This window comes from Elgaria multicarinata, chromosome 22 (genome assembly GCF_023053635.1).
Source record: "Elgaria multicarinata webbii isolate HBS135686 ecotype San Diego chromosome 22, rElgMul1.1.pri, whole genome shotgun sequence".
Taxonomy (NCBI): Eukaryota; Metazoa; Chordata; class Lepidosauria; order Squamata; family Anguidae; genus Elgaria; species Elgaria multicarinata.
Genome location: NC_086192.1, coordinates 5,625,041 through 5,647,406, shown reverse-complemented (window position 1 = coordinate 5,647,406; position 22,366 = coordinate 5,625,041). Strand labels below are relative to the sequence as shown.

At 48.0% G+C, this 22,366-nt stretch overlaps 1 protein-coding gene across 1 annotated transcript; it reads left to right on the top strand.

Moving 5' to 3' along the window:
- The first annotated feature begins 345 nt into the window (after positions 1-345).
- LGALS9 (galectin 9) lies at positions 346-21,269 on the top strand. The gene is made up of 9 exons (XM_063146358.1): positions 346-513; positions 5,243-5,331; positions 7,788-7,995; positions 10,072-10,191; positions 12,086-12,121; positions 14,035-14,160; positions 17,442-17,530; positions 18,070-18,232; positions 20,820-21,269. Exons 1-9 carry the CDS (start codon positions 484-486, stop codon positions 20,964-20,966), a joined length of 1,008 nt encoding a protein of 335 aa, XP_063002428.1. The 5' UTR covers positions 346-483; the 3' UTR covers positions 20,967-21,269.
- The last annotated feature ends 1,097 nt before the right edge of the window (positions 21,270-22,366 follow it).

Genomic DNA, 22,366 nt, shown 5'->3' with positions numbered 1-22,366 from the left:
GGGGAGGCGGTGAAATCCGCCCCCTCCCCTCCCCCCCCCGCCATGTGCTCCCAGTTCCGAATTTGACTTTCGCGGGAGTGTTTTCAAACGACCCTGCTGCTATTTCGGAAAAACTTCGGCTGCCAGTTCGTCCCCAGAGGCGGATAATACACATCAAAGCACGCACTCGACATTGTTTCCCAGGGAGGCTGATCAATTTTGGTTTGGTGCTAAGGAGACTCATTAAAAGATGGATCTGCGGACCCATCTTTCATATGGGTCAAAAATAGCCTCCTTGCCATACGATCACACACACACACACACCGCTTCTCCATCCAGGCCCCGCCCCCCGCCCATCACCGAGGCGCCGGGGCTTGCGATGAACTTTCGCTTTCTTTCCAGTCCGCAACCAGACGGATAAAAGACCCCCCCCCAAAGCCAGCAGACGCTCCCTGAAGATCCCCCCCGCCACACACACACTTTCTCTCCACGCGATTCCTACCCATGGCTCTCCAAACACCCTACTACAAACCGGTGAGTCCCATAATATATATTTTTGTACTTTTTTTTTTTTAAAAAAAGGGGGGGACAGCCACTTAGCACGCAGACCCTCATCCACCCCCACCCCCACCACACACAGGGTCTAGGGACAGATTCCTTGTCCTGTCCTCCCCCCCCCCGCAACAACATCCCCCTCTGCACTCCCAAAATTTCCAGGATCTTCTGAGAGATGTCCCTTGGGTGCACTCTGAACTGATCTCTGAGTTAGTAGCTCCACTTAAATCCAGGCTGGTCTAGTGCCTTCCTCTTGCCACTTAAGCGTATTTATTTATTTATTTATTTATTTATTTATTTATTTATTTATTTATACATTTGTTCCACCCTTACATCCATTTCCAGGGTAGTTTAGAAATTGAACAACACAACGGGGATCTGCGACCAAAACGCTTCCCCAAAACGAAACAAAAAACAAAACTGAATTGTGTGGCGTGCTGGGGTTTAGCATGACAGCCAGCCAGCCCCTCTTTCCGATACTCCATTCCGTGCCTCCTCCCACTCAGTGTTGCAGTTAGGCCTGCAGGTCCAAAGTCCTGCAGCCCTCCAAATGACTACCTAGAGAGTGCCAGGGTAGCAGAAGCAAACTCCATTTTATTCCTGTCCTGGCGATGGTGCTGTGAGTTGAATGAGTTCAAAAATGCACATGCTCAAGAGTCTATCTTCTTTGTTTTTTTAACAATCGTAGTTAGAAAACAGATCTGTTATTGTTCTAACATACTGAGAATGTAGAAGTTGTAAAGGATGGAGTGCAGGAGGGGGAGAAATGTGGGTCAGGTGCTTCACAGCGGAAGGAAGTAATACACATAACCGTCTAAAGGGGACTTCTAAATAAAAGGCCAATTGGATGCATGTTTAGACAGGAAAAAAAAAGACTTACAACGCAGCATGGCTGGTTAGGGAATGCTGGGGGCTGTAGAAGTTTTTCTGCCTAAAGAAGCTGGCATCACTTGGGCAGGTTGATACTGGAATAGGCATTTCGATTTCTTCTCTCCCATCAGCAAGGGAGGGCTCACTCTGTGGAAATGCGCCTCCATTCAAAAATCAAAATAAATACCCCCGTAGATAGAAAATTAGCATGTCTGGGATCAGGCTAGGATAGAGCCATTCTACTTGAGGTGCTAGGTTTCTGTCTGCAATCCCCCTATCAGCCGTGAAGCTCTCTCGGTTTCCACTTTTCTCAGTTCAATTCTAATTCCAATCCTCATCACGTTGCTGTATTTCAACTAGAGTTCTCCTTTCAAGGAAACATGCAAAGGATTGCAGCCTTAGGACTCCCTCTAAAAGCGAACACGGGTGACGAGAGCCAATGGGAAATTGTCCCGCTGAGAAACAAACGCGCAGACACACCTTGGGATATGCAGAAGTACAAAAACAGCTTTTTAAAAAAACACCTGAGAGGGGAAACAGCCCAGTGAGGATTGATCATGCTTAGAAGCCCCAGTGATGTTAAGTGTTTTCGCTTCAACGCTGAAAAAGAAAAATGAAAAATTAAGGGATGAGCGTGGAATGACCTGATTAAGCCCCTTACAGTTTATTGGAGGGGCGAACAGCCTGATGCCTTTGGGCTAATTTCATGTAGCCCTTCAGCTAATTTCAAAAGAGAGAGAGAGAGAAAAGGGGGGTGGCAGAGGGAGAGAGAGAGAGAGAGAAAAAAGGAGGTGGCAGAGAGAGAGAGAGAGAGAGAGAGAAGGGTGTGGCAGAGAGAGAGAGAGAGAGAAAAGGAGTGGCAGAGAAAGAGAGAGAGAAAAGGGGGTGGCAGAGGGAGAGAGAGAGAGAGAGAAAAGGAGGTGGCAGAGAGAGAGAGAGAGAGAGAAGGGTGTGGCAGAGAGAGAGAGAGAGAGAGAAAAGGAGTGGCAGAGAAAGAGAGAGAGAGAAAAGGGGGGTGGCAGAGAGAGAGAGAGAGAGAGAAGGGGTGGCAGGAAAAGAGAGAGCAGTACGGGAGGTTGCACCCTTCTGGCATGCAGCCTCGAGCAGATTTTCCCCAAGGGAACACAGCCCTGAACAGCCCAAGGTTCAGGATCCTGGCAGAGAGGAGAAGAGGGCATGGCAGGATTCCTGAGCAAGAGCACTCCTGAGCATACACAGGCAAACCCCTTTTGGCAGGTCCCGCCGCTGATGGCTCTGCTACTGGCTGTTCGTATCCGCGGGCCCTCCCTATGCGCTCAGTGCGGGCCCTGTGCCAGGTTTTAATAGCTCTGCCGGGTCTGGAGCAGGAGGTGGGAGGAGCCCTTCCCCAAGGCGGAAATCAAAGGCCCTCCAAGCACAGGGAAGTCCACAGCCTCCCACACAGGAAATGGTGTTCCCTGCCCAGCACCGCCGAGTGAAAGCCGAGCGGGGGATTAAGACACGGGGAGAAGAGCTGTGTCCTTGCACCGGACTCAGATGACCTCTGGGCCTGAACTTCCATGCCCCCTGCCGCCCCACAGCATGTGAACTTGCTCAACCTGCTTGAGCTACATGGGAGGCGGCGTTTAGGCTGAGTAGCCTTTTGGTCTCTGCTATCCTGGGCATTTCCTGATCGGGCAGTCTCCCATCCAGACAGAGGCCAAAGCCGGTCCGGCTTAGCTTCAGGAAAGTTGCTGCATCATCTGCCTCCAGTCTGTAGTCCCAGCTGCTGAAAATGTGTGATTCCCCCTCACCGCCAAGTCAGGAATGATAACAGCTGCCCACACTGGCGCCAGCCACGAGGGCGGGCATGGTTGGGCAGCTGGTCAGGGCCCCACACCTTAGCAGGGGTCCAGTGTCAGAGAGTTTCCTGGACTCTTCACTATTGCAACCTGCTTGTTCACCTGCCTCTCGCTCTGGTCCAGACAACGGTGGTCGTGAGGAGGAGGAGGAGGAGGAGGAGGAGCAGCAGATGCGATAGTTTATGTTTTTAATCCTCTCCCCTCACACACACACACACGCACCACTGGTACACAGCCCAGAAAACGTATTGTTAATGGGCAGTATAAAAACTAGGGCTGTGCACCCACCCACCCCCGATTCGCCTCGGAAGCCGCCTCAGAGCCCCCGAAACAGCCCCATTCGGCTTGGGGATGCTTCGGGGTTGCTCTACCTGCCTCGGCGCCAAAGCCGAGGCGAGATTCGGGCCCTCCGAACTGACTCGGACTTTTCTGGGTGCCGGCTGCTGCCTCCACCATCTGCCGTCTGCCATCACCGCCGTCTTCTTGCGGCTTCCGGCGCCGCCGACGCAAATGACAGGAAGTAGGCCGTGCGATTTCGCACGGCCTACTTCCTGTCATTTGCGTCGGCGGCACAGGAAGCTGCCAGAAGCAAGAAGGCAACGGCGGAAGGCAGCAGGTAAGGGCCCTGCCAAGGGCTGGTTCTGAAGCACCGAGGCAGCCCGAAGCTTTGGAGCCAGTTGGCTTCAGCTTCGAGCTTCGCCAGAACCGCTTCGGAACCGAGCCGAGGCAGGCCGAATCAGCCTGCCTTGGCTCAGATTCGGGACCTCGGCCTGAGGTGGAACACCGCCCTAATAAAAACATTAACATATACAAATAAAGAAGTAAAGTCCAGGTAGCGTGAGAAAAGACCCCCATAAACCAGAAAATACAACAAATCAAGCCATAATACGAAGCTTCAAAGGTTTTAAAAAACACTTTGTAAAACCAAAATAAACCCAGCAGCAGTTACAATCTAGGGGAAGTTATCAAATACAGGGAGGCATGAGGTGCAGGGAGGAGATGCATTCTGTACATGCTCAGAGTCTTCTCCTTTACGTGTTCCAGCCCCGAGACTGTAAGGGGTGCTACATCCTGCCCCCAGCCGCAGTCAGACGCGGAGAGGCCCCACGAGGAACTGCCGCCTATTCCCCATTCCTCCCTGAGGACCCAGAGAAAAGTTTCCAATCTCCTGGGTTCAGAGTCTGGCAAGGTTTAGAAGCGCGCCCTGAGGCGCTTCCACGGAGGAAGGCTCCGCCCCCTGAACCGCCCAGATAATGCCTGTGTTGGTCGGCAGACTGGCAGACAGGTTGAGGCTGATGGGCATTGACGTTGAAAACACTTGGTGGCCACCATGTTGAGAAGGGCTGGTGTAGGCCACCCGGAGCCAGATGGACCATTATTATTATTATTTATTTATATAGCACCATCAATGTACATGGTGCTGTACAGAGTAAAACAATAAAATAGCAAAACCCTGCCGCATAGGCTGACATTCTAACATTTATATTTATTTATACACAACTAATGTTCAACAAAACCATATTGTCTCATGGTGCAGCTTCAACTGACAGACACAAATACTAGTGTTTCATACAACATACGAACACTTCCTTTGCTGGAGTATCCATCTGCAATGAGGACTCAGTGCTTCGATATCAAAGACTTGGCCTAGCAGCTTCCTGTCCTCCCAAGGGCCATGTAGAGAGAGCGAAATTTAACCTCATTTGAGTCGTGAGCCTGCTGTGCAAATGTGCTTGGCACATTTTGGGTAGGTGTGCCACCCCATTGCTCAGGTGGCGCTCAAGGGACACCAATTCCGGCTGTGTGCAGTGCGGATTGGCCCGGAACCGAATTCTACCCCTTTTTCAACATTTTAGTCATTGATTGTGCTTTTTTTTTAAAGGGAGGTGGGACACATGTCTATTTAACCGAACGCCCTATTGCCGGAATAAAAACTGCGTAGCGTATCGGAATAGGATGTTCGGAGCGGAGCAAGTCTGCATTTCATTGATGCTATTTTCCCCCACCCCCTTTATCAGTCTCTCCCATTTACCGGTCCGATTTATGGCGGCCTCCGGGATGGGCAGACGATCTTGGTCACTGGAAGTATCCTGCCCTCTTGTAAAAGGTGGGTAGTCCCGTTTTATTTGTATTTTGTATTTTCTATACACCGCCAAGAGTGGTTAATAGTTAATGGACAGAATAAACATGCTGTTAATACAAAAAAAATAATAAAAAAAATACTGAATACCAGTGGAGGCTGGTTTCTTTGATAACAGTGGGGCAGTGAATCCTTTCCAGGCTTCAGTTTGAACATTGAGCAGGGGGTTGGACTAGATGGCCTTGGAGGACCCTTCCAACTCTGCTATTCTATGATTCTAAAGGAGCTTCTTTAATGGTCTGACTTGTTCTGACTAAAACCTGGAGAGGATTCATTTCCCTGCTGACATCAGAGTTACCAACCTCCACTGGTAAATCCATTTTCAGGGGGAGCGTGGAAAGACCCCTGTCTGAAACCTTGAAGTGTTGTTGCTGAACCCAGTGATGACCTTCGTTCCCCAACTGGTGCCCTCCAGGTGTGAGGCACCTGCGGGTTGTATATGGGTGGTTCCCCTAAACTGTTCCCCCAGAAAAGGATATGACTTTCAGGTGGGCTTGAAGCCTTGCCAATAAGCACGCGCAAGTTACTAGTCCTCACGTGGGGTGGTTAAAAGCCAGACTACCCCTGACATACCCAGGTGTGTTCCGGGTATGTTCTGTGACATCACAGCCACTCAACGAATGGAGAAGTGGAGCTGGCCGCTGACAGCAGAGTATTAACCTTATTGTATGATGGGACTCGAAGTTGGGATCATCCCGTCTCTGTACAAACCGCAGGAGCTGGAAAATCAGGGAGCTTCTTTCTCTGATTAATGTAGAGCTGTGTCACAGAATCATAGAATCATAGAATAGTAAACCGCCCAGAGAGCTTCGGCTGTGGGGTGGTAATAAAATAAATAAAATAAATAAATAAATAGCAGAGTTGGAAGGGGCCTCCAAGGCCATCGAGTCCAACTCCCTGCTCAATGCAGGAATCCACCCTAAAGCATCCCTGACAGATGGTTGTCCAGCTGCCTCTTGAAGGCCCACAACCTCCCTAGGGAACTGATTCCATTGTCATACTGCTCTAACAGTCAGGAAGTTTTTCCTGATGTCCAGCCGGAATCTGGCTTCCTTTAACTTGAGCCCGTTATTCTGTGTCCTACACTCTGGGAGGATCGAGAAGAGATCCTGGCCCTCCTCTGTGGAACAACCTTTTAAGTATTTGAAGAGTGCTCTCATGTCTCCCCTCAATCTTCTCTTCTCCAGGCTAAACATGCCCAGCTCTGGAAATGGTATTCCATCAAAGCTGTTAACTCTTTTTAGCTAAGTGTAATTTTACAAGAGAAGTACCTGTTCTGAGTTCTAGCCGGGGTCTTCCAGATTTTCTTTCCAGGGGCAATGTTCCGGTCAGGAGCATAGCCTCATTAACTTTTTCTTTTTTCTTTTTTTTGCCCGTTTAGGGTTTTTAACCCCTAAATTTTTTTGTACTTCTGCAAACCTTGCAGTTCCCCCAATAATGCAGGTATCACCCCCTTGTCCCCGTTTGGGCAACATAGATCTCGGCACTTAGCACCTGAATTTACTATTAGCTGGAGTGGTGTTCGCCCAAATAATTAGCACCACTTATCTTTGGAGTATAGATCAGCCCTGCCAAACAGAACAGCCATTGACGGGTGTCCTTCAGCAAAGTGGGCCTGAAAATAGGATGCAAGTAAGGTGACCCTATGGAAAAGAGGACAGGGCTCCTATATCTTTAACAGTTGTATTGAAAAGGGAATGTCAGCAGGTGTCATTTTTTTTAAATTTATGCAGCACCTGGTGAAATTCCCTCTTCACCGCCAGTTAAAGCTGCAGGAGCTATACTAGAGTGACCAGATGCAAAAGAGGGCAGGGCTCCTTCAGCTTTAACTGTTGTGATGAAGAGGGGATTTCACCAGGTGCTGCATGCATGCAAAGGACACCTGCTGAAATTCTCTTTTCTATACAACTGTAAAGATACAGGAGCCCTGTCCTCCTTTTCATAGGGTCGCCCTAATCTCTTTCACACACAACAAAACTATGAACTGTAGCCCAAAATGGGCCACCCTGAAACCTGAATTGCCTCCCCAAACAATTCAGGCCCTACGCCAGGTAGGAAGTTGAAATGTAGCATGCTCATAGCCAAACATACTTTGATTGCCAAATAAGTCTGCAAATGTAGCATTTGTGTATCTAATGGTCAAATCTGAGGATACTCTCTCCAGCTCTGAGGAAGCTAAGCAACCCCGAGAAAGGAATTTCAGCAGTCTAGGGGTTCTGTTACCCCTTTACACACTTGAATCAGTTTCAGTGGGGATTTTCAGTGGTAGCTCAGAATGTTCATCGATGCGTATTTCATTTAGTAGTGATGCCATAGAACGTCTATGAACATTCTAACTGCTCAGGGGAAAGGTGTCAACAAGGGAATATTGGCCAACGGTGCAAACACACACACTCTAACCTATCTTTTTTCACCCTTTGCAGATTCCAGGTCGACCTTCAGTGTGGCTCTTGCCAGTCACCCCGCTCCGACATCGCTTTCCATTTCAATCCTCGATTCGATGAGAACTGCGTGGTGTGGAATTTCCTTGAAAGGGGAAATTGGCAGCAGGAGGACAGGAAACGTGACTTGCCATTCCGCAAAGGCCATGCTTTCGAAATCCGCTTCCTTGTGAACAGCAGCTCCTACATGGTACTGGGAAGATAAATGCCATTTGTGGGCAAAGTTAATTATTTTTAACTCCACATTGGTTTGGATTTAGCCTTGGGCCTTCTGTAGAGAGACCATATGGGAAGAAGGAAAGGGCTGCTGTGTCTTTTAACAGTTGTGCAGAGAAGGGGATTTCAGCAGGTGTCACTTGTATGCCTGCAGCACCTGGTGAAATTCCCTCTTCATCACAACCGTTAAAGCTGCAGGAGCCCTGCCCTCTTTTGTATCTGGTCAAGGGGGCAGAGTTCATGCTGTCTCCAGAAGGCTGCCAGTCCAGCAGAGAAATCCCTCTGGTGGAACTAGGGAGGAGGTGATTTTTGTTAATTCCTCCTTCCTCTGCAGTTTCTGGTTCCCCTTAAGGATTTGCTGTGGAGCGTTGGGAGACATTCTGGCATAGGTCTGGAGGTGATGCAAGGGACAGCTGTCCCTTTAAAGATGTTTTCGTCTACAAGACGGATGGGGGAACCCCTCGCTCCCCAGATGTTGTTGGGCTCCATTTGTTGTTGGACTGCAAACAAAGCCCTATGAAGAACTGGGCATGTTTAGCCTGGAGAAGAGAAGATTGAGGGGAGACATGATAGCCCTCTTTAAATACTTAAATGGTTGTCACACAGAGGAGGGCCAGGATCTCTTCTCGATCCTCCCAGAGTGCAGGATGCGGAATAAGGGGCTCAAGTGACAGGAAGCCAGATTCCAGCTGGACATCAGGAAAAACTTCCTGACTGTTAGAGCAGTATGACAATGAAACCAATGACCTAGGGAGGTTGTGGGCTCTCCCACACAAGAGACATTCAAGAGGCAGCTGGACAACCATCTGTCAGGGATGCTTTAAGGTGGATTCCTGCATTGAGCAGGGGGTTGGACTCGATGGCCTCAGAGGCCCCTTCCAACTCTACTATTCTATGATTCTATGATTCTATGACTTCCTGGTCAGGGATAATGGGAGTTGTAGACCAAAAAATCATAGGGCTGCAGCAGTCCCCACCCAGCCCCTGTGACAGCAATTAGCAGCTGAAGACATTTAGCTCCATCCCGATAAAACAACGGATATTCCCATAAGGCAGCGGAGCAGGTTGGGTTGTTTTTTTCTGGACAGTTGGCAACTCTACTTTTATGAGAGATAAGCTTAGAAGTTCTGCTCAGAATGTTTTCAGCTCAAATGTGGGGGCTTTGTGTGGGGGGGTTGTGTGGGCAGATGTTTCACAAAGCCAAACACACAACACACACTGAGCTTTATTACCACTACCGGTTTTATGTTCCTCGAAACTGCTGCTTTGCCTCTGTTAGTGTTGCTGTCCCAAAAATTGCTACGGACATCGTGGTGAAGTGTATATGGCTTCATTTTGGCTTTATTTTTCTGGAGAACCCGTGGTTTTTCCTTCGGTTGTTCAGGGTGGTTAACAAGCAACCCTGCAGAAAATGTCCTGGGTTCAGATATCGTGCTAACCTGCGATTCAACGAACAACCCAATACCACTTCTGGGAATTCAATATTTCACGTTTGAAATATTTGTTCCATTTTTTTAATGGATGTTGACAAGTCATAGAATCATAGAATAGCAGGGTTGGAAGGAGCCTACAAGGCCATCGAATCCAACCCCCTGCTCAATGCAGGAATCCACCCTAAAGCATCCCTGGCAGAGGGTTGTCCAGCTGCCTCTTGAAGGCCTCCAGGGTGGGAGAGCCCACCACCTCCCTAGGTAATTGATTCCACTGTCGTACTGCTCTAACAGTGAGGAAGTTTTTCCTGATCTCCAGCCGGAATCTGGCTTCCTTTAACTTGAGCCCACTATTTCGTGTCCTGCACTCTGGGAGGATCGAGAAGAGATCCTGGCCCTCCTCTGTGGGGCAACCTTTTAAGTATTTGAAGAGTGCTATCCTGTCTCCCCTCAATCTTCTCTTCTCCAGGCTACACAGGCCCGGTTCTTTCAGTCTCTCTTCATAGGGCTTTGTTTCCACACCCCTGATCATCCTGGTTGCCCTCCTCTGAACACGCTCCAGCTTGTCTGCATCCTTCTTGAATTCTGTTCCTTCCATCTCTGTTTCCTCCATGTTCCAGGTTTCTGTGGACGGCAAGCATTACTTGGAGTTCAAGCACAGGATCCCCCTTTCCAGAGTGGACACCATCGGCGTCTCGGGGGGGCTGGATGTAGCTGCCATTAGCTTCCAAGGCCCTGCGGTATGGATCTCCCAGGAATTGCACCATCACAAAGCTAGGCTGGCGGTATAGCCTGTCTCTCTGTGTTACAATTTACCTTATAGATAGGCAGGGCATAAGTTGAATCATCATCATCATACAGAATCAAGTCATAGCAACCAAGAACTACCAAATATACATCATGAAAGGTAACTGTGAAGGAAGGCCAGGGTCCACCTGTCCTCCCTGCAAGGTAGGCTCTGGACAGCCGTCTGGTTACCCAGACTCCCACCTCCTTAGCCCGGGGCCAGGGTGGGAACAGCCGGCCTTCAGCGAATAACCGCACAACAGACAAAGGACTGAAGCAATTTATTTAAAACTCTAAAACCAACACGGAAGGCCTCAGTCAAAAGATACCCTTAACACAGACGCAGGAAGGGGAAAAAGGGGACAGAAGCTTAAGGTAATTAGCAGCACTAAAAAAATTAACCCACCATAAATCAAAGATTGTTCCCTGGCGCAACCAGGCACTTTAACGCTAAAACAAGAAACCTATCTAAACCCACGTTGTAACCCTACTTGCCGGGGGATCTTCCACGCTCACTTCTGTTCAGTTCCAGGGAAGATGGCCGCCCCCCGGTTGCTAACTCATTTATCCCTTTTGGGCCAGCCGGTACCATGACCCGCCTTGGCCAATCCCAAGCCCCTCTCGAACCTCCAGCCTCCCTCCCTTTTGGAAGGGAGCCCTTCCCACTAGGACGCTTTCCCCAGAGCTGAAATCAGTCAGCAGCATCCTCGCCAATTACTCCTTGGTGATAACTACCCAGACGCTGTTTGTGAGAAAGCCCCTAATAAGCTGTTTTTTTCCCCAGAACAGTCCTTGAGGACTGGTCTTGTTATTTTCTCTTTCTGCCGAAAGGTGGCAGCAAGGAGTAGCAAGACCGTAGCCATCTTCACAGTAACAGTGTAACAACAGATTCATGAAGAAAATGTCATCAATCCCAAGAAACAATAGACCATGTAAAAGGAGGATGTAAAATTCTGGCAGGAATGGACTATACAGACACAATACAGCTGCAAAAATAATTTACCAACTACTGGCCATCAAATTCAACCTCATCAAACAACCTACATACTCACCCCGAACAATCTTGTAAAATGTAGATCATATACTATACTGGGATGGAACAATTCATACAGACAAGAGAATACCTTGCAGTTGACCATATATAACAGTTATAGACAAAAAAGAAAAATACACTTACCTCATTGTCATAGCAATACCTAATGACAAAAATGTTGCAGAAAAGGAAGAGGAAAAGAGAGAGAAATATACACCACTTGCTATGGAAGTTTAAGAACTATGGCAACAGGAGAAGGTCACAATTATTCCGCTAGTCGCATCAGTCACCGCCATCACATTAAAAAAAACTTCAGAAACTGGGCCTACCAATATACATTCCTGAATCAGTAGAAGACTGCATGACCTGGCAAAGTGCATCATATCCATCTAGAAAAACTGCCATGAGCAAGAAAAGAGAGATAGTAATAATAATTGTTTGTTTGTTTATTTGTTTGTTTATTTATTTATTACATTTCTATACTGCCCAATAGCTGGCGCTCTCAGTGTCCCCTAGCAGCTTAAAAGGTTGTCAAACTCCACACACACACACATGTGGTTAAGACCGGCATGTGAAAGAGTATTCAAGCAAAAACCCTTGATTTCCTTCTCCCTCCCAATCCCCCCCCCCTTTCTGGTTTAACACAGATCTGGGGAACTTCTTTCCCCTCAAGGTGTCCCAAGTGGTAAAAACAACACACCCAATGATTTTTTTTAATCAATTCTGTTCTTTGCTGGAGCATCTTGGATGCACCTGCTTCAAGACCAACCCACCGCATGAGAACACAGACTAACTTCTTATTTCGTAACTTTCAGGTTCCAGATGTCTGGTCTGCTAGAACCATACAAATGGTATGATTCCATCCCATTTCCCTCTCTTGCTGCCTCGTCCTTTCCGCCTTTGCCCTTGTCATTTATTTATTCATCCTTGCGTGCCGTCGCTCATATAGCCAAAACAAGAGGGGAGGTATCAGCAGGTATGGAGAAAAACAAAGGTTTGCAGAGAAATATCTTTAGTGGTGGGGTGGGGAGAAATCTCCCAGAAGAGCCCAATGAGACCTGAGCAAGCTCAGTGCTTCAGAAGGCTGATGAACTGTTGTGGAGAATGGAATGGAGTCTCCAGGGACAGGGCATGACTGGCTGCGACCCTGGACAGGAGCATGCCATGCTGCAACGTTCTGTTGCAGCTCACACTTGTAAATAAAGGGTCAAAGCCCTATTCTCCCCACCACAAACGCAGCTCCAATTTAATAAAGAAAAGACACACCCACAAGGGCCAGTCAGGTGATTATCATGTCAAGTAACCTGGTGCCCTCCAGGTGTGTTGGACTGCCCAGCTGCCCTTGAAGGCTTCTAGTGTGGGAGAGCCCACGACTTCCCTAGGTCATCAGTTCCATTGTCGTACTGCTCTAACAGTCAGGAAGTTTTTCCTGATGTCCAGCTGGAATCCGGCTTCCTGTAACTTGAGCCCATGATTCCGTGTCCTGCACTCTGGGAGGATCATGATGGGGGGGAAAATGGAGAAATTAAACGTACTGCAAAAATGTTACTCTGGATTTTCCACCTAATGCATTGGCATACAGCAGAGGGAGATGGTAGAGTCCCGGGATGGTAGAGTAGGCTGTACCACTTCAGGCGGGGGATTCCATTTTAAAACAATTTTTAAATGGTGTTCATTCTAGGCTGTGAGCGGAGGTTTTGTGTGGTTTTTAGAGCGGTTTTGTGGTGTTTGTTTTATTTGTATTATTGTGCTGCAATGGTTTATATCAGTTTTGGGTTTTTTTCTGTGACTTTCAGTACGGAACTCTGTTTTTGTGTGTGTCCGTTGCTTTGAGTCTGCTTTCTGTGCTGGAAACAACACATATATTTATGCAACAACAATAACAATGCATTCATAGAATCATAGAATCATAGAATAGCAGAGTTGGAAGGGGCCTACAAGGCCATCGAGTCCAACCCCCTGCTCAATGCAGGAATCCACCCTAAAGCATCCCTGACAGATGGCTGTTCAGCTGCCTCTTCAAGGCCTCTAGGGTGGGAGAGCCCACAACCTCCCTAGGTAACTGGTTCCATTGTCGTACTGCTCTAACCGTCAGGAAGTTTTTCCTGATGTCCACCCGGAATCTGGCTTCCTTTAACTTGAGCCCGTTATTCCGTGTCCTGCACTCTGGGAGGATCGAGAAGAGATCCTGGCCCTCCTCTGTGGGACAACCTTTTAAGTCTTTGAAGAGTGCGATCATGTCTCCCCTCAACCTTCTCTTCTCCAGGCTAAACATGCCTGGTTCTTTCAGTCTCTCTTCATAGGGCTTTGTTTCCAGATTCCTGATCATTCTAGGCAGCTGGCTGGGAATGATGGGAGTTGTAGTCCAACATCTCCTGGGGGTTCACCAGGTTGGCGAAGGCTGCCCTAGCTAGAAGTTCTGTTGAATAATAAAGCAGTGCATAAAATACCCATGTAAATACGAGGATCAAGCTAGAAACATTGCAAAGAAGCTTGTGGGGTTTTTTTTTTTTTAAGTCACCGTTTGGGCAGCAAAGGCATCTAAAAAGCTCCTTTGTTGTCTATCGTGCTTGACAAGAGTTAGAGTGCAACATGAACGGTGGGAGGCCTGCATTGATGGCGCAAAAAATCACTTTGATACTGCCTTTAGCAGCAGCAGCGGGGTTTATAAAATGCTGCGTTGTAGTCTCTTTTGTGGATTGCTAGTGCCATCTAGTGGCAGCTCTTAGGTGGTGTTTGCAAATACACTTTTCTTTTATTTCAGGCCTATTCGGGCTTTCCAACCAATCCTGGTTTCCCAACTGGACCAGCTTTCCCAACTGGACCAGCTTTCCCAACTGGACCAGCCTTCCCAACTGGACCAGCCTTCCCAACTGGACCAACCTATCTGGTGAGTCACAGAATACATTTTTGTCTAGAACTCTCTCTCCCCCACTCATCCCAGTTCTAGATACTTTTGGGTCATAGAATCATAGAATGGTAGAGTTGGAAGGGGCCTAAAAGGCCATCTAGTCCAACCCGCCTTCTCAATGCAGGAACCCACCCTAAAGCATCCCTGACAGGTGGTTCTCCAGCTGCCTCTTGAAGGCCTCTAGTGTGGGAGAGCCCACCACCTCCCTAGGTAACTGGTTCCATTGTCGTACTGCTCTAACAGTCAGGAAGTTTTTCCTGATGTCCAGCTGGAATCCGGATTCCTGTAACTTGAGCCCGTTATTCCGTGTCCTGCACTCTGGGAGGATCATGATGGGGGGCGGGGAATGGAGAAATTAAACGTACTGCAAAAATGTTACCCTGGATTTTCCACCTAATGTATTGGCATACAGCAGAGGGAAATGGTAGAGTCCTGGGATGGTGGAGTAGGCTGTACCACTTCAGGCGGGGGATTCTATTTTAAAACAATTTTTAAATGGTGTTCATTCTAGGCTGTGAGCAGAGGTTTTGTGTGGGTTTTAGAGCGGTTTTGTGGTGTTTGTTTTATTTGTATTATTGTGCTGCAATGGTTTATATCAGTTTTGGGTTTTTTTCTGTGACTTTCAGTACGAAACTCTGTCTTTGTGTGTGTCCGTTGCTTTGAGTCTGCTTTCTGTGCTGGAAACAACACATATATTTATGCAACAACAATAACAAGACATTCTAGGCAGCTGTGAACTGGGGGTCGGAGCCGCTGGTTTAAAACCCCACTCTGCTATGGAGCACAATTAACCTTGTGCCGTTAATTTTTGCTCAGTCTAACCTACCTCACAGGGTTGTGGTGAGGATAATTTGGGGGCGGGAAAGAGAGTAATGTACTCCACCTTGAATAAGAGCCAACAGTGCGATATGGATGCAAGAAAGGCAAATGCTATTTTGGGCTGCACTAATAGAAGTATAGCTTCCAAATCACGTGAGGTACTGGTTCCTCTCTATTCAGCCCTGGTTAGGCCTCATCTAGAGTATTGTGTTCAGTTCTGGGCTCCACAATTCAAGGAGGACGCAGACAAGCTGGAGCATGTTCAGAGGATGATCAGGGGTCTGGAAACAAAGCCCTATGAAGAGAGACTGAAAGAACTGGGCATGTTTAGCCTGGAGAAGAGAAGGTAGAGGGGAGTCATGAGAGCAGTCTTCAAATACTGGAAAGGTTGTCCCACAGAGGAGGGCCAGGATCTCGTCTCAATCACCCCAGAGCGCAGGACACGGAATAATGGGCTCAAGTTACAGGAAGTCCGATTCCGGCTGGACATCAGGAAAAACTTCCTGACTGTTAGAGCAGTATGACAGTGGAACCAGTGACCTAGGGAGGTTGTGGGCTCTCCCACACTAGAGGCCTTCAAGAGGCAGCTGAACAACCATCTGTCAGGGATGCTTTAGGGTGGATTCCTGCATTGAGCAGGGGGTTGGACTTGATGGCCTTGTAGGCCCCTCCCAACTCTGCTATTCTATGATTCTATGAATCTATGATTATACCCTGTCATCAATAAATAAAAGGAAATGACTAAGCTCAAAGCAGTGAAGCAGCATTCTGGAAAGTTGTCTGGCTTGTCTTCGGAACACAGAGAATGCTGCCCTTTCCGCTGCTTTGTGGATGGATTCTTACATCCATGTTTGGTGCCGCCTTTCTTCTGATCAGAAACGGATGTGTGGCGTGAGCAAGAATTTAATGCAACTAGAAATCTAATCTTCAGTTAGATTTTCCCTGAAAATGAGAAATGGGGGCAAACCTCCCCCCCCCATGGGTGGACATTGGAGCTGTTCACACAACATGTTAGCCCACATTCAGTGGTTGAGTATGGCTTGTTATTGAACCGTGGCTTGTTTATTGAACTGTGGGTCACACTGTTGTCTGAACCCGGACACTTTCCGCAGCATGGCTTGTTAACCATGCTGAACAACGCAACAAGAAACCATGAGTTTTTAAGGTGGCTTGTTTAAGAAAAATAAGCCACACGGTTAACAAGCCATCCTGAGGAAAATATCCTGGGTTCAGACAACATGCTAAGCCACGGTTCAACAACAAGCCACGTTCAGCCACTGAGTGTGGGTTAGTGTGTTGTGCAAACCCAAATATTGCATGTGGGGAAGGTTGGAGGCTATATTTCTGCATGATTCCTCAAGCCCCGGGTTGCAAAAGGTATTCTTGATCCCTGTCATATGAGGCCCAGATTAGAGGCTTCTCAGTGCCTAGAGTAGGTGTGAGCAGTTCTACAGCCTAATTTCAAACGCTCTCTGCAAGTGACCTGCTGGGAAGGGAGAGAGAAAAAGGGGGCAACTGAGAGAGAAAAGGGTGGCAGAAAGAGGGTGGCCTCACACACTTTTAGCTTTGGCCCTGTTCACAGTTGCTGTCCGTCCTCCAGCACATCGCCTTCAAGGGAACGCGGCCCTCAATTTGTGTTGGTCTCCTCAGTGACAACTGTGAGGGTGTTATACTGAGGAGACAACAGCTTTGGTTATTGCTGCAGCCCACGCAGGGCTGGTTTCAAGTCTGAAGGGCAGGAGGGCCAGCCCAAGATATTTTGCTGCCTGAGGCAAGAGACAAGATGGCGCCCTTGCCCATTCCATGTACAAAACCTGACTGGACTGGTAGTTGAGTCTTCAACACTGGCAGTGGGACAACATCCTACACACACACCAAAGGCAGCAGAGCTAACTTTAGGGGGTTTAGAGCAGGCTGCATTGTCCACAGTTCTCTTCTCCAAATTCTTGCTGCCACCTCCCAGCGTTTGCTGCCTGAGGCAGTTGCCTCACCCTGCCTTATGTTAGCTCTGGCCCTGCTGAGCAAAGCACCTTCTGATGAGCCCTCACCCATCAGTTGTGCCTGATGGGTGAGGGGCTCCTCAGAAGGTGCTGTTGAGGCCGGAGACCCTTGGGGGGTGTCTTAAGACAGATGTCAGTGGGGGACCCTGCTGGGACACTGGGGCCCCCGACTCAAGCCAAGCGATGACGCCGCCCCAAGGCCCATGAAAGCACCGGCCACAATGGCTCGTGTCAGGTCATTTCCAGTAAAAAGGGTGTGACCTTGTTATCGGGGTGGACAGTACGCAGGCCGCACGTGGCTCCGTGGCCGTTTCGTGGCCTGCTCTGCAACAAAGTATTTTGCAAAACCACCACCACCAAGGTGTGTGGGAAGCAGGCACCAAATCTGAAAACAGAATCACGTTCTTCTAACTTAATATAGTTTATCCTCTCTTTGCACAGGCTGTGCCTTATCGGGCTCCGATCTATGGAGGCCTTTCCCCCTCCAGATCTGTTAAGATATCAGGAAATTCGCCTCCAAACGCCATCAGGTAGGTATCTGGGATGCCTTTGAATAATCTGCTGCTTTTAATAATGTATTAGTTTTATACGTTTTAATCAATTATATGTCTTTTATGGTGCTTGCATTTGTGTTGTACCCTGCCTTGAACCAGAGGGAGAGGCAGGTAACAAATAATAATAATAATAATAATAATAATAATAATAATAATAGTAATAGTAATAGCCAGCTTGGGGAACTCCCTCCCACAAGATGTGTGCCTGTTCTCACCTCTTTAATTGTTTTTTTGAACAGGCCTTAAAAGGCTTTTTCTTCCAATCCACTTCCAATTGATGGTGTGTATATTATTATTATTATTATTATTATTATTATTATTATTATTATTATTTATATAGCACCATCAATGTACATTGTACATTGTACATTGTACAATGTATATGGGTGTTGCAAGTGCCTGACTGAGTCCGGGGGTCTGATGGACTCCCCCAAATTCACCCACCCCGGATCCAGGCAGCCGCCTGACCTCACTGCCGAAATTGCTGGAATCAATGTTTTCGTATTTGCATGCAGGTTCCATATCAATCTGAAAGCGGGCCAAAACGTCTTTTTCCACCTGAACCCACGATTCGACGAAAAGGTGATGGTTCGAAACTCTAAGTTCAACGAGAAGTGGGGCTCAGAGGAGCGCCAGCTTCCCGCAGGGATGCCTTTGTCCCGTGGCCAGGCCTTCACGGTGAGTAGAGGGCTTTCCTAATAGTTCCTTTCTGGCTGTTCCAGATGAGGGCTGGACAGACTTCGGTTTGGTTTGCATCTTTAAGCCGGCCGACCTAATTTTTTCGGACTAGTAACACGGATCGGAACCACGTTAATTCTTCAGAGTGCTCACTCCCCCCACATCTTTGCAATGCCGTTCTCGGCTCTCGTTTTGCATCCAAAAATTACTCGCTTACCAAAAAGGCATGTCTTAGAGGTGTGCCGAATGGGTACGTCAAGGGAAGATCCCATCTGAAAATAAAAGCCTATTTTCACGCTCTTCGGAAGAGGCTTGTCGACATTTTAGGATGGGGGGAAATGCACAAAACCCAGTAAAACACCCAAAGGATCTGTGATTAGGGAAAAAAGAGTTGGAACATAGAATCATAGAGTTGTAGACCTGGAAGGGGCCTCTAAGGCCATCGAGTCCAACCCCCTGCTCAAGGCAGGAATCCACCCTAAAGCATCCCTGACAGATGCTTGTCCAGCTGCCTCTTGAAGGCCTCTGGTGTGGGAGAGCCCACCACCTCCCTAGGTCACTGATTCCATTGTCACACTGCTCTAACAGTCAGGACGTTTTTCCTGATGTCCAGTCTTCCAACCCCCCCAGCGCAACACCACCCCCGAACCCGTCCCCCATGGGCCAGCGGGACAGCCGCTTCAACTTTCCAGGTAAAATGTGCCTTTGTTTTGGGGGAGGACGTTTGGAGCAAATTCTCATTGTTCCACCCTGCCCCCCCCCACTCCAACTCCTCCAAAAATGGCATCCACACGCCGGTTTCCTGCTTAACTTGATACGTTCCCCCCTCCGCAGCTACCTTATATTTCATTTATTTAGTTATCGCGTTATGTTTTCGTAGAACAATAGCGAAGTTCGTGGGCTGATGTAGAAACGAGAGCAATAAAATCGCACTTCCTGCCTGCATCTTGATATTGGGAATGACCCGCTCTTCACCTCCCCGCCACCAAAGCACCTAAAATTGCTGCAACAGCAAAGTGCTTTGCAGCACCTTCGATAAAAGCTGTTGTAGGCCAGAACCCACTTCATCAAATGCATGTCAGATTTTTGGCACTCAAAAGCCTCTGCCGTAATAAGGGTGCAATCCTATGCATGTTCAGGCAGGGGAAAAAGTCCTGGCTGGGGAATGCTGGCCGTTGCAGGGCTTTTTTTCTGCCTAAACATGCATAGGATTGCACCCTAAGCATGTTAGGCTTCTGCCAGACAGTTCTTGATGCTGTCAATCAGGAGGCATTCTGCAAGTGCTCCATTTACTCAATGCAGGAATCCACCCTAACGCATCCCTGACAGATTTTTTTTCATGTTGGTAAACTGCAGAGGGGGAAAAATGGTGTATCCCTTTAAAATAAAGACATGTATGAATCTCTGAGGTCACAATCAGGCTTACACAACAATGCTCTGAATTCCAGCTGAATTGCCAGTTGCTCCTTTTCATTTCAAAATGCTCTTGGGTCATTTGGGGAGTAGAGTGGACTACAGAGATCATTGCTATTCAAGGACCTGGGCAGCACCAGGTAGGTTCATAGAATAGCAGAGTTGGAAGGGGCCTATAAGGCCATCGAGTCCAACCCCCTGCTCAATGCAGGAATCCACCCTAAAGCATCCCTGACAGATGGTTGTCCAGCTGCCTCATAGAATCATAGAATCATAGAATAGCAGAGTTGGAAGGGGCCTACAAGGCCATCGAGTCCAACCCCCTGCTCAGTGCAGAAATCCACCCTAAAGCATCTCTGACAGATGGTTGTCCAGCTGCCTCTTGAAATCCTCTAGTGTGGGAGAGCCCACAACCTCCCTAGGTAACTGATTCCACCGTCACACTGCTCTAACAGTCAGGAAGTTTTTCCTGATGTCCAGCCGGAATCTGGTTTCCTGCAACTTGTGCCCATTCGTCTGTGTCCTGCACTCTGGGAGGATCGAGAAGGACAGGGGAAGGACAACTCCGGAGGGCTGGATTGGGACCTTCAGGAGGAAGGTAGATGGATGGCTACAAGAGAGAGGGCCTCCTCAGTTGTGGCACCGTATTTACAGCGTGAATGCCCCAAAGAGCAGTGGAGGCTGGTGGCTCTGACCTCAGTGGGGCGGTGAGTCCGCTCTGGATTCCAGTCAGAACTCTAAAGGAGCTCTCCAAGGTGGACTTCTGACTGGTTCTGACGTAACCCACTGACATTGGAACCACCAGCCGCCACCACCAAAGAGGTCTACTTGACTCCTACTTTGTTACCTTTTTAACGCTAGACAAAACCCTTCGTTTTCCTCCCCAAAGCATTTGAGAAATCGACTTCTAGATTTGTATGGCTTTTTTAAAAAAATCCATCCCTGTGCTGTGTTGTTGTTTTGCGTTGTTTCGTGTTCTATTGTTTTAAATATCTGAATTATATTTAATGTTTGAACTCTTTCTACGGCATTTAATCCACAATCCACCCAGAGGACATTGGTTATTGGGCAGATCAGAAATGGAATTAATTCGTTCGGTTTCAACTGAGATTTGTGGCATGAGAATGACGATTTGGATATGAGGGCCACAATTCTACCCCTTTTCTCTTTGCAGATCTGGATTCTGTGTGAAATGCACTGCTTCCGGGTGGCTGTGAACGGACAACATCAGTTTGATTACAATCACCGCGCACCTAACCTGCAGCAGATAGATCAGCTCGAAGTGGAGGGGGATGTTACACTGACCGATGTCCAGGTTTAGGCCGGCAAGCCTTTCTCGAAACAGTCTTGCCTGTAGATTTGAAACTTGTGCAAACTGCTGTGTGCCCTTTTCCAAGGAGCCCTTCCTAATTTGTAAAACTGTAAAATAGCCCACCTATTTCGTGCAAAATTTCGGGATTCCACGTCTTACAGCATTAATAAGTAATAAGGCCTTTAGGAGCTGTTTTGAATTGCTTCCACGGGAGGCTGTTTGCTTAAAGGAACCAGACATCATTTCAGTGTTAAAGCGGAAACATGCACTTCTGTCCTTGTGGTCAGTTTCTAGACAGTAGTAGGGCGGCGGGGGGGCAGGGGGGGGGGGCGGGCGGAGGCACTCTGTCTCAAAATTGCACTTCCAAATGGGAGCATGTTAATTCTCCCCCCCCCCTGAAAAGGCACAGTTCAACCCTCCTAGGACTCTACCACTTCAGAAGGCAGGAGGGGTGTGTGCATATTTGGAAGCTCCTATAGCATCCAGGATTCCCCACCTGCAGAAAGCCAGCATGTCAGGAAGAAGTCTTCTACGGCCCCCATCTATACAACAACGGGATTGCTCCTCGTTAAATATAAACCAGAATTTTCATTGATTCAAATGTAGGTAAAGAGCGTCACACTGCAGCAGCAACAGCGATTTATTTTCTGAATTATTTTTTTTATATAGTGAGTTATGAATGCGCCCATGCGCATTATCGCATATAAGAAGCTACGGAGGAGAGAGGAGAGAAGCTATAAATTTTTTATATAAAAATGCTTAAATAAATAAATAAATAAACTCCGCAGATTCATTGAACAGACAAACCGGGAGCAGGGGTGGGGGGAGGAAGGAACGAGGCAGCAGAGGGAAAGGAACGAGGCAGCAGAACACGTCTCCTTCGTCTGGCTGCCCGTTTCCCCTTCTTTGTTTTTGTGAACCGCCCAGAGAGCTTCACATATCGGGCGGGACAGAAATGCACTAAATATATAAAGACACGAATAAATTTGTTTTAAGAAGCTTTCTCTGCGGAGCTCCGCAGAGAGACTTCAAACTAAAATCGGCACGAACGAACGAGGCAGCCGATGGGTGGGAAATCGGCCAATCACATTGTTCTACCCTCAAAGCTCCGCCCACATATCAAAATCTGATTTAATGCCCCCAAAGACACACAGCCATAACACAGTGCAAACTCGGACGTGATCTGAAAGTCGCGGTAAATCGCAAATGCGAAGATGCGCACTATCGCAGTTAAAACCCGGCGCTGTGGCGAATGGACAGCTGTGTTGTAACCTAAAACATGAATATGCACATTTAGGTTGGGGTAAACAAGCCGTATAAACAAGCCCTTAGCCCAGCTCTCTCTCTCTTTTAGTTTAAAGCATATGATTCCATCATGCAATTTTCTCCCATCTCCATTCTGAAATGCT

Bases quoted from the DNA above. Each gene is read 5' to 3' on its own strand.
- LGALS9 (XM_063146358.1), top strand. From the start codon at position 484: ATGGCTCTCCAAACACCCTACTACAAACCG. The intron at 5,332-7,787 runs GTGGGTAGTCCC...CACCCTTTGCAG, and splicing joins ATCCTGCCCTCTTGTAAAAG to ATTCCAGGTCGACCTTCAGT. The intron at 14,161-17,441 runs GTGAGTCACAGA...CTCTTTGCACAG, and splicing joins CAACTGGACCAACCTATCTG to GCTGTGCCTTATCGGGCTCC.